General features: G+C 37.7%; 1 protein-coding gene and 1 long non-coding RNA gene across 5 annotated transcripts in view; one reads left to right on the forward strand and one right to left on the reverse strand.

The window, feature by feature from the left end:
• The window catches only part of LOC136025051 (uncharacterized), a 70,553-nt gene that overhangs the window by 24,966 nt on the left and 33,203 nt on the right, over window positions 1-12,384 (reverse strand). The window lies entirely within an intron of this gene.
• The window catches only part of LOC136025043 (forkhead box protein I3-like), a 74,322-nt gene that overhangs the window by 20,665 nt on the left and 41,273 nt on the right, over window positions 1-12,384 (forward strand). For both annotated transcript variants that reach the window (XM_065700717.1, XM_065700726.1), the window contains exon 2: window positions 9,213-9,392. In XM_065700717.1, the coding sequence (XP_065556789.1) occupies window positions 9,308-9,392 (85 nt within the window). In that variant the 5' untranslated portion in view covers window positions 9,213-9,307. The remainder of the gene's footprint in view (window positions 1-9,212; window positions 9,393-12,384) is intronic.

A 12,384-nucleotide genomic window follows, 5' to 3' on the forward strand; every position in this document is an offset into this window, starting at 1 on the left:
CAGGCTGTGAGATGTGGGTTGTGGGATGAAAACAATGGGCAAATTTCATAGCTTGCTGCCCTTCCCCTGGGGGCTGTGGGATGAAGTCGTCCTCTAAGACACAGCTATTAGATCTTTTGACTATGCTGAACAAAAAGGCTATTTCATAATTTTTATCAGATTAGTTTGGAAAAAGGGGCGTGGGAAGGGGCGTGGGATTAGCTTTCGTAAGAAAACTTTGATGTATCAAATAATTTTTGCTCTTTTTTTGTAAGATACACGATAAACCTTATAATTTTTTCCATTTTGATTTAGACGATGAAACTAGAGAAGTCAATAAGATTTATCATTTAAGTACCACAATAAATATAAGGTTTTACGTCCTACCTTTTAAAGCTTTCCCAAAAGATCTGGTGCAATGTTGCCAAATAGCTAAAGAGTCCTAAATATATTTTATCACGTATGTCCTAGAGAATTTCCACATAAAAACAAAAGTGTTTTCATGAAAATGAATGAAAAACATTTTTTTTCATGAGGCATTTGTTTTTTTTAAACTCATTTTTTAGTTTTCACTTACTAAGGAGCTGAAAGGGGGAGTCTTCAAGAGGGATGATTGTGTTCCCTCGACAAATGATACTTGACCCTGCATATTGTATTGGTACACTTGTTGTGCTTCTCAGCTTTTCCATTCTGAGTGGTTACCATCTGGCACTTCTGGCGCTATTAAGACGAGATCATAAGAGACGGAAAGAGAGGGAGCTAGTCATTTTCCTCGGAAAATTCCTCTTCGTATTCCGTCCCTGGAAAATTCCCTCAGAAAATCCCGCGACCCACAAATCTGCCTGGTAAATTCTACTGACGGACCCCCCTGCATAAAATTACTCTCTGAAAAATTGCCCTCGCAGAAAAATTAACCAGGAAAATTCCGTCCCGCTGAAAATCTCCTTCACCCCGGCAATTCTCTTGAAACATTCTCTACTAGTAAAATTGTGCGTCCAAAGAGGAAGAAAGGTAAATTCAATTCGATTCAATTTAATTTATTAACATATTACGTATAACAAATAAAATACACTGGGTCACCACAGAGAGACAGAGCTCGTGATTGTGGTGACATATTCTATTTTTATAGAATGAAAATAATTCTATAATTTGATCCAGCAAAATTCTTCCCAGAATATTTCCTCCCGACTGAAAATTCTCCCTATGGAAATTTCCCCCCTCCTCCCCCGTAACCAATAATTTTTGTAAACAATAGAATACTTAATAATGTGTAAACCCCTAGGGGCTATGAGGGGTCACGTCATCCTCAGAGGCTGGGTCACGTCATCCTCAACCAAATGATTATCTCAAAATTTCAATCAGATGTGTTAGGGTAGAATGGGTATTGGAAGATGGCTAGAGGTCCTCCAATCTGTTTGGTCACTTAGAACGTCCCTAAAACTTTCAATGTTTGTTTGAAGGAGTCCTTTTTTGGGCTTCTGGGACTCTTAGCTTGATCAGAAATGAGGGGGGGGGGAACAACACACATCCGTGATCCTTTTTAGCATGAATTACAAAATTCCAAATTTTTGTAGATAAAGGAGGGGGATTAAGGTAGAAATTGGTATATGATCCCTCTTGGTTTCCGGGAATATGTCTGTATGAATATAGAATATGAATATGTTTTCGCATAGATTGAAAGATTCAAAGTTTTTGCAGATGAAGGGAGATAAAGGTTGAAATTGGTATATGATCCCTCTTGATCTCTGGGAATATGTCTATATGAATGTGTTTTTAGTATGAATTACAAAATTTCAAATTTTTGCAGATGAAGGGGGGATAAAAGTAGAAAGTGGTGTATGATCCCTCTTGATTTATTGGACTATATCTATATGAATATTGAGTATGAATATGTTTCAAGCATGAATTACAAAATCCCAAATTTTGTAGATGAAGAGGTGATGAAGGGTATGTGACTCTTCTTGATTTATGGGAATATGTCTATATGAATGTGGAATATGAATATGTTTTTTAGCATGAATTACAAAATTCCAAATTTTTTTATGAAGGGGGATAAAGGTAGAAATTGGTATATAATCCCTCTTGATTTCAGGGAAAATGCCAAGCGTATCCCGTTATAATGAAAGTAAAGAATAACATTAAGCCCCAAAAAGAGCAGAATATATTTCGCAAAGAAGAGCTGTTCCCTTCGCGTGCCCAGCTCCTTCGTGATAGTAAAAAGCTTGAAATATGGTCATTGAATTGGAAATTTAGAGAAAATTTATACTTCTTATGTTACCCGTTAGGATGACACATCTTGTGTTACCCGTTAGTTGATCTACACTTTGCGTTATTTATTTTGTACTTTCTCTGTCACTGCTCGATTTTGCAAGTGGGGAATTTTCCATGTGGGGGTTATCTGGGGGAGATATATTTTCCTTGGGGAATTTTTGGCAGGGAAATATATCCAGGGGGAACCCTGGCACTCAGTAGAGATAGGTTCTTGGCTTTAAATGAGTCATTGAACATATCTCTTTGATCTTGCGGTAACCAGTAGGCCTAAGCCCAGTAGACTGTATCTTGGTAACCTGACAGTAGGAAGAATCAGAAATAAACAATAGGGTGTTTGATCCCCATACAAAAAGGGATTTACCTCTTCTTCGAGGCGATGGGCTCGAAGCTTTTAGTTAAGGGTTTTAAACAATAAAAAAGTAAATTGATTTTCTTACAACTTATATTCTCGGCAATTTGAACTGCTTTGGAAAAAGTTGATGTTTTATGGCAAACAAAGGCGGAAAAGTCACTATGTTGTGTCACAATCGTTCTTTTCTTACTGATTAAAAAAAACGTGTTTTTTCAACTTAAAGTAAGGAGCAACACTAAAACTCAAAACAAACAAAATTACCATGACTATGAAGGAGTGGTCCCTTCCTAAATACCTTGCTCTTTATTCTGAAGTTTTCTTAGAACTTCTAAAAAATCTTATTATTCTGATTAAACGGTGCTTGTGTTTCAGGAGTTATTCTTAAGCAATTAGAACAAAAGGTCAGATTTTAGCGTGAAGAGCGAGGCATTGAGGAGGGGGCAGCTCCTACCATATTCATAATAATTTTTGTTCCTTTTAAGTTAAGGCTGTTCCTTATTTTCCGCTGAAAAACTTATTTTTTTTAAGTTAAGTTTCTAATAATCTTTAAAATAATGCCGGGAAACCCAGCTCCTCCACCATATCTCTTTCTCCGAGAAAAATCCCTCCTTGGAGATATTTCCCCATGTAATTGCCCCTGCCACCCCCCCCCCCAAAAAAAAAATGTATATACTTCCCCATAGCCAATACTAAATGAAAACAATGGGCAAATTTCATAGCTTGCTGCCCTTCCCTTGGGGGCAGTGGGATGAATTCATCCTTTAAGACATAGATATTAGATCTTTTGACTATGCTGAACAAAAACGCTATTTCATAACTTTTATCAGATTAGTTCGGGAAAAAGGGGTGTAGGATGGGGGCTAGCTACCCTCCAATATTTTTGGTAACTTAAAAGGGGCACTAGAAGTTTTAGTTTCAGATCAAATGAGGCCCCTGCTAACCTTCTAGAATCGCTGGTTTGATACGACCAGCCCTGGGAAAAAAAAAACAAAATAAAAAATAGACATGTATCCCTGATCTTGCTTCTAGCGAAAAAAACAAAATTCCACGTTTTGTATAAAGGAGCTTGAAATCTCTAGAACAGAGTTCGCTAACAATCTGAATCTGAATGGTATGCTGAATCAGAAGCAAGATCCCTGATCTTGCTTCTGGCGAAAAAAACAAAATTCCACGTTTTGTATAAAGGAGCTTGAAATCTCTAGAACAGAGTTCGCTAACAATCTGAATCTGATGGTGTGCTTTTCATTAAGATCGATTAATGTTTTGGGGACAAATCCCCACTTTTTCAAAAATTGCACAAATTCCCTCAGGCTCGTAGCTTTTGACAGGTAACATTATACTTGATGAATTTTATATGCTAAATAAAAAACAAGTTGTTTAACTGCAAGTAAGGAGCGACATAAAAACTTAAAACGAACATAAATTATTCCGTATATGAAAGGGGTTGTCCCCTCCTCATTGCCCCACTCTTTACGGTAAAGTTTGACTTTTTGTCACAACTCTACTTTTTAAAACAATAAAAACCATTGAGCATGAAGAGCGATGTATTGAAGAGTGGACCCCCGCTTTCAATATACGGAATAATTTCTGTTCGTTTTAAGTTTTAGTGTCGCTCCTTACTTGCAGTTAAAAAACTTGTTTTTTTTGTTTAATTTCTGAACGTTTTTGAATTGATGCATGGTTTTGATTTTCGTTCACCACACATGAATAAATAAAACGAAATTTAAATTTCTTCAATGCCTCACTCTTTACACTAAAGCTTGAATTTTGTCCCAAATCTTTAAGAATGACCCGCGAATCACAAAGGCCGTAGAATAAATAGTTGAAATTACTAAAAATACTTTAGCTTAAAGAGCAAGATATTGTGGAGGAGGCGAGCCCCCTTATGTACGTAATATATTTTGTTCGTTTTAAGTTTTAATGCTGCTCATTACTTCCAGTTGAAAAAAATATTTGTTTTCTCATTTTTTTTAATAATGTTAGAAAATCCTGCGCCCCCTTCATGGAAAATCTCTTCCCTAATGACAAATTACTCCATGGAGAGATCCTCCAACGCAACCCCCTCTTCGACCCACCCCACCCCAACGTGAAAAAGTCCCCCTGAAAACGTCTGTACATTTCATAATAACCATTACTATATGTAAACAATAGTCAAAGTTTGTATCTTGCAGCCCCTCCCCTAAAGACTCTGGGGGGTTAAGTCGTCCCCAAAGACATAGGTATTAGGTTTTCGACTAAGCTGAACAGAATGACTATCTCAAATTTTGGGGGAATCCTCCCCTAAAAATGGACAGAACTCATTGTGGCAATTATGCCATTTATGGTATTTAATCTGGACAAGGTGGAGTCTTTTGCAGGATGAGAAGGGGGGCCTGAAAACGACCTGCTTCATTTCTTAGATAATTGAAAATCCATTTGCTCTCTTAGAATTTGCACTTCCTGGTATTTTGACCGTCTTTGGACAAAAATGGATCTTTGGTGGCACAAACTGGCAAAAATCTCGCTATGCTTTGATGTGATCTCTCTTTTCCACTAAACAAGCTTCAGTTCATTATCTAATGACGACGCATCAAAAACCTTAGCTATCACAACGGCATTCATGTCATTTCAGCTGCCAGTTTATGAATGAATAAAGAGCTCTGTGCAGCATTTACATCATACTTTAGAGCTATTTTAGAAGCTCGGGGAGGGTGCTAAAAACTCTTGTTTACGGTTTTAGATGATGAATAGTCTATTGACTCTATTACATTTTGGACTTTTCGTGTGTGTTTGTGTTCAACTTGTTAGAATAGTAAGCCAGGCCAGGAAAAATTTGAAATCCAAAAATAATTATAATAACAATAATTAATAATTGCCTTTCAAACCATCACTTTTTGAGAAAAGAGCAAACGAAAATAAATAAAATTTATTATTGACTTTTTGCAATTTTTGCAAAACAGCATTTTTTGCAATTGTGTGTGTGTGTGTGTGTGTGTGTGTGTGTGTGTGTGTGTGTGTGTGTGTGTGTGTGTGTGTGTGTGTGTGTGTGTGTGTGTGTGTGTGTGTGTGTGTGTGTGTGTGTGTGTGTGTGTGTGTGTGTGTGTGTGTGTGTGTGTGTGTGTGTGTGTGTGTGTGTGTGTGTGTGTGTGTGTGTGTGTGTGTGTGTGTGTGTGTGTGTGTGTGTGTGTGTGTGTGTGTGTGTGTGTGTGTGTGTGTGTGTGTGTGTGTGTGTGTGTGTGTGTGTGTGTGTGTGTGTGTGTGTGTGTGTGTGTGTGTGTGTGTGTGTGTGTGTGTGTGTGTGTGTGTGTGTGTGTGTGTGTGTGTGTGTGTGTGTGTGTGTGTGTGTGTGTGTGTGTGTGTGTGTGTGTGTGTGTGTGTGTGTGTGTGTGTGTGTGTGTGTGTGTGTGTGTGTGTGTGTGTGTGTGTGTGTGTGTGTGTGTGTGTGTGTGTGTGTGTGTGTGTGTGTGTGTGTGTGTGTGTGTGTGTGTGTGTGTGTGTGTGTGTGTGTGTGTGTGTGTGTGTGTGTGTGTGTGTGTGTGTGTGTGTGTGTGTGTGTGTGTGTGTGTGTGTGTGTGTGTGTGTGTGTGTGTGTGTGTGTGTGTGTGTGTGTGTGTGTGTGTGTGTGTGTGTGTGTGTGTGTGTGTGTGTGTGTGTGTGTGTGTGTGTGTGTGTGTGTGTGTGTGTGTGTGTGTGTGTGTGTGTGTGTGTGTGTGTGTGTGTGTGTGTGTGTGTGTGTGTGTGTGTGTGTGTGTGTGTGTGTGTGTGTGTGTGTGTGTGTGTGTGTGTGTGTGTGTGTGTGTGTGTGTGTGTGTGTGTGTGTGTGTGTGTGTGTGTGTGTGTGTGTGTGTGTGTGTGTGTGTGTGTGTGTGTGTGTGTGTGTGTGTGTGTGTGTGTGTGTGTGTGTGTGTGTGTGTGTGTGTGTGTGTGTGTGTGTGTGTGTGTGTGTGTGTGTGTGTGTGTGTGTGTGTGTGTGTGTGTGTGTGTGTGTGTGTGTGTGTGTGTGTGTGTGTGTGTGTGTGTGTGTGTGTGTGTGTGTGTGTGTGTGTGTGTGTGTGTGTGTGTGTGTGTGTGTGTGTGTGTGTGTGTGTGTGTGTGTGTGTGTGTGTGTGTGTGTGTGTGTGTGTGTGTGTGTGTGTGTGTGTGTGTGTGTGTGTGTGTGTGTGTGTGTGTGTGTGTGTGTGTGTGTGTGTGTGTGTGTGTGTGTGTGTGTGTGTGTGTGTGTGTGTGTGTGTGTGTGTGTGTGTGTGTGTGTGTGTGTGTGTGTGTGTGTGTGTGTGTGTGTGTGTGTGTGTGTGTGTGTGTGTGTGTGTGTGTGTGTGTGTGTGTGTGTGTGTGTGTGTGTGTGTGTGTGTGTGTGTGTGTGTGTGTGTGTGTGTGTGTGTGTGTGTGTGTGTGTGTGTGTGTGTGTGTGTGTGTGTGTGTGTGTGTGTGTGTGTGTGTGTGTGTGTGTGTGTGTGTGTGTGTGTGTGTGTGTGTGTGTGTGTGTGTGTGTGTGTGTGTGTGTGTGTGTGTGTGTGTGTGTGTGTGTGTGTGTGTGTGTGTGTGTGTGTGTGTGTGTGTGTGTGTGTGTGTGTGTGTGTGTGTGTGTGTGTGTGTGTGTGTTGTGTGTGTGTGTGTGTGTGTGTGTGTGTGTGTGTGTGTGTGTGTGTGTGTGTGTGTGTGTGTGTGTGTGTGTGTGTGTGTGTGTGTGTGTGTGTGTGTGTGTGTGTGTGTGTGTGTGTGTGTGTGTGTGTGTGTGTGTGTGTGTGTGTGTGTGTGTGTGTGTGTGTGTGTGTGTGTGTGTGTGTGTGTGTGTGTGTGTGTGTGTGTGTGTGTGTGTGTGTGTGTGTGTGTGTGTGTGTGTGTGTGTGTGTGTGTGTGTGTGTGTGTGTGTGTGTGTGTGTGTGTGTGTGTGTGTGTGTGTGTATGTGCGTGTGTGTGTGTGTGTGTGTGTGTGTGTGTGTGTGTGTGTGTATGTGCGTGTTTTTACGTGTGTGTGTGTATGTGCGTGTTTTTACGTGTGTGTGTGTATGTGCGTGTTTTTACGTGTGTGTGTGTATGTGCGTGTTTTTACGTGTGTATGTGTGTATGTGCGTGTTTTTACGTGTGTATGTGTGTGTTTTTACGTGCGTGTGTTTTTTTACATGTGTGTGTGTTTTTTTACATGTGTGTGTGTTTTTACGTGTGTGTGTGTTTTTACGTGTGTGTGTGTTTTTACGTGTGTGTGTGTTTTTACGTGTGTGTGTGTGTTTTCGTGTGTGTGTTTTCGTGTTTGTCTGTGTTTTCGTGTGTGCAGGAAAGTCTGTGTGTTCGTTGGGGGGGGATTGTGTGTGTGTGTGTGTGTATGTGTGTATGTGCGTGTTTTTACGTGTGTATGTGCGTGTTTTTACGTGTGTATGTGTGTGTTTTTACGTGTGTGTGTTTTTACGTGTGTGTGTGTTTTTACGTGTGTGTGTGTTTTTACGTGTGTGTGTGTTTGCGTGTGTGTGTGTGTTTTCGTGTGTGTGTGTGTTCGTGTTCGTCTGTGTTTTCGTGTGTGCAGGAAAGTCTGTGTGTTCGTTGGGGGGGGGAGGTCCATGTGACTCATAATGTATGATTGTGTGTGTGTGTATGGGAGGGGAGTGGGGTCCGCGTGTCTTCATGTGTTTGTCTGTTTTTGTGTCGGTGTGCGTCTTTGCGTGTGTAAATGAACATGCAGTTTTACATTTGTACGAAAAATAAACGTAAAAATTGATTCAGAATGTTTGTGTGGCTAATAGCAGGGGCATATTACCATTATTATTATTATTTTTTTGTAAGCCCTACCGTTTAGCAGAGTATATAAGTCTAATATGCACCATGGAAGGACAACAAATTGTTTGTTTTTTTTTCCTATAGATAGGGTTCAAAAGCTGTAAATCTACAAGAGAAACTTGTAGATAAAACTACACTTGTAGAGAAACTACAAGAGAAACTACAAGTGGAAGCCTTACTCCTTGCCCTAGCCCATAGTCCTACGACTATTTTCTGTTCTTGGCTATAACTAAACTCTAAGACTGAAAACCCAGGATTAAAAAGGATCTGAAATAATGATGACTGTGGATTGTTAGTTTAAAATTTTTATGCTGAAAATTTTTCTTTAAAGTTCGATAATTTTCTATTTGTTGAAGTAAAAATTTAAAAACGTTTTTAAGTATTTGTTTTTAGTAAAGTGCTAATTATGTTCTAGTCTGTGGAAGGCATGGAATTTTTAGCAATATTCCTGTGAATTTTGTCTGTTTGGATTGGAATTGCTTATTTATAGTAATATCTGTTCGTTTTAGGTTTTATTTATTTATTTGTGGTGGTATCTGGTAGTTTTACAATTGGAAGAAAATTTTTCTCTATTTTTCTCATTTTTTGTTTAATGGAGCTCTTCACTTTTCTTTGAAAATATTTTCTTGTGTGAAAAGTTCTTAAAATTCAATTCGTTCAATTAGTTTTTAAATTCATCTACTATACCCTTCAATTATGAAAAAAGCTGCTATCCACATTAATTTGTGTGTCTGTCTGTACTTGCCTTGTTCTGATTTTCAAATGTTCAACATTGAAGTTATTATTAATTGCAAGACGTTATACTGCTTCAATTGACTCACTTGATGACATATTTCAAATTAATCAACTTTTTTCTTAGATTGTACACAAGAACTCGATGCTTTAAATAAATTGACATCGAGTATTTTTGGACAGATTGACACACAAGTAGATTGACACCGGGTGCCTGTATCGATGTCGGCTTTGGAAAATTGGCAGAATTACCCCTCGCAAGCGTTTGGAAGAACAGCTGCTGTAGAATATTCAACTTTTTATAATAGTAAGTAATATAATTTTGAAGGCCGATAAAAATCGTGAAATAAAAAAAATACATTTTTATATAATTTAATGGAATACTTTTTAAAATTATTTATTAATATTTTAAGTAAAAAAGGGACAACTAAAATAAAAGAATGTATTTAACTTGTTAGAATAGTACGCAATATGCTCTTAATGATCAGGGAAAGCCTTTAAGTCCAAAAATAATTAATAATTTCCTCATTTAGTCATCACTTTTTGAGAAAAAATAGGAAAATACAAAAATAATTCACATCTTGGTTATCAATAAGTTGTTTCCTAGCTTTATTGATATTATACGATAAAAAAAGCCAAAAAGATAAAAATCTAAAAAAAGGCAAATAAAACATTGTCTTTATTAAGCCTTTGTTCGATTTTTTTTTATTTCTTTTAAACAGAAAGTTAGTTGGTCGAAAGAAATATTCGATTAAAATGCAATAAGCTGTCCAAGATTGTTAACGATTCCAGAAGCACAAGGAGCATTTAATTGGAATGAGAAGCTTTCTTAAAGCACTGAAAAACTTTCGTACACCGAGCAAGGGATTGAGGAAGGTGCGACCCCCTTAAATACGGAATTATTTTTGTTTGTTTTAAGTTTTAATGTTGCCCTTTACCTTCAATTGAAAAATATTGTTATTTTTGTATTTAATTTCTCATCATCCCGGAAATCATTAATGGTGCAAGACGATGTTTGAAAACTAATGTTCAGAAAGGCGACGAGTAAGAAATAATACTAGGTAAAAAAAAAAGTAAGAGAAAGTATGCAAAGAAAGTAAGGACAGTAAAGTAAAGAAAGAAAGAAAGTAAATAAGAGAAAGAGCTCAGAATAAAATAAAGGGGGGCGTAAGAGCTCATAATAAAAATAAAGGGGGGCGTGGAAAGATGATGTTGGCTAACGTCAAGATCTGCAAAGTGGATAGCTATTAGTTGAGATGGTGGATGCAGTGAAAGTGTAAAAAGTAGGATAGCCAAAGCCCTGGGCGCTTTTTCACAGTTGGTAAATGTTTGGAAAAATAGGAATATAAGTGCATAAAGAAAAGAATAGAATATTGGAAGCTATGGCAATGATCATGATCTGCCATGATCGTGATCGTGGAAGTACTGGTGTGAAACGTTGACGCTTTGAAAGGCAGAAGAAGATTTGCTAAATGTTTTTCAGATGAATTGTCTACGGATAGTATTAATATTCCTATGACTGGCCGTCGAAGCGCAAGCTGTTCAGAGTAAGATATGCATGAAGGGGGTTAAGAGTAAAGCTTTGAATATATTGGGGTGGATGAGGAGCATTTACAACTATGTTCGCATCATGTAGCTTGGTGGTTGCAATTACTAGGCCGGTAGTACCATGGAAAGATAAATTTTGATTCAGATACATACTTGTTACAGCATCGATAAGGAAAGTGATATGAGAAAAAGATGTAAAAGAAAGCTATACGATGTAGAATAGAAAAGACACATGTAGAAAAGAATAAAAGGATAAGTCTACAAGCTATGATTATGATATTGAAATCATTCATGACAGTGGTTAAGGGCAATAATGTAAGAAATGTTAAACTGTCTACATCAGGCTTTACTAAGCTGATGGACAATGGTGGTTCTACCATTCGTCTGGGCTCAAATGAAGGTCACAAGAAAAATTGGGTCGTCCCAAAAGGAATGGGTAGAGGTCACAAGAAAAATTGTAGAGGAATTCACAGGAAATTAAAACTTCACAGTAACGGGCGACGAGTTAAACTTTGGATAGATAGTGTGATTTAGTAAGAACTTTCACAGCTATGTTGGCCTCAGGTGGCTTAGTGCTGAAGTGAGTGGTTAATAGTAGAAGCAGTAATAGTACAGCAAGAAGCCCTTTTCTTCAAAATTCCTACTAAGAACTTGCATATTTTCTTGCTTTTAGTGTGAATTGGGAGCATAATTAGCCAGGGACTAAAGAGGAGACACTTCCACTCATATAGGAAATAATTTCTGTATGTTTCAAGTTCAAATGCTGCTCCTTACTTTCAGCTGAAAAATCTTTTGTTTTTACTTCAAAACTTTTTGTTTTACTAATAAGAACCTTTTTATGAGTAAAACATACAAGCACATAAGTAAAAAGACATTTTCTTGTTATCAGGAAATCTTACCCAATTTATCTCAAGAAGACCAAGATTTCGGGGAAGGGGATAAAAAAAAAATCCGAGAAAACCTTTGAATTACATAAAATGTCAAAAGATATTTTTTTTTTTTACAAATTTTTACCGTCGAGATATAGCTTGTTTATTAGAACAGAAACATTTAAAAGTTTTCCTTGAAAATTTTGCCTCGAGATAATTCCTCGAACATTTTTGTCTTAGCCTTAATTTAGTGTTTTGAAATAGATTATGTTTTGATTTTATGGATTTATTGTCAGCAGAACAGAATAACCTGCTGACAAGAGAGACCACCAACAGACTCGTGGGATTTGATTTGTCTTCGAGCATCTGCAATTACAAACCTACTTCCAGCAAAAAATATGTTTTCACCTATTTCTGCAAACAGTTTTCCATCAGTATTAATTAAAAAATAATTTTTACAAAATAAGTTTTAAAGGAAAAGTAAAAAACTATAGTAAGCCTGACATGAGCAGAAATAAAGACAAATAATAATTCAAGCAAAAAATCGACATAAGAACTTAAAAAGCTCTGAAATTACCACAAAAAGGAGTAGCGCTAACGCCCCTAAGCCTTTTATCTGTAATGATAACAACGGAAAAAGGAAGAAAATCACCAAGAAGAAAAGGAAGAAAAGGAAGATAACCAAGATTACTGAAAAGAACTAAAGAAATGCGGATCGTCAGTTCAATATATATATATATATTGATATTTATTCCTGAAAGTCTCAGAAACTTTCAGTTTCTTACCGTTAAAATACAAAACGTTTAAAATTTATTTTGTATTTCATAAAGGTCAGATGGTTTATAGAATGCATAGGGGAAGTTGGGCCTACTCCTGTCTGCG

The sequence above is a fragment of the Artemia franciscana genome, chromosome 1 (assembly GCF_032884065.1).
Source record: "Artemia franciscana chromosome 1, ASM3288406v1, whole genome shotgun sequence".
NCBI lineage: Eukaryota > Metazoa > Arthropoda > Branchiopoda > Anostraca > Artemiidae > Artemia > Artemia franciscana.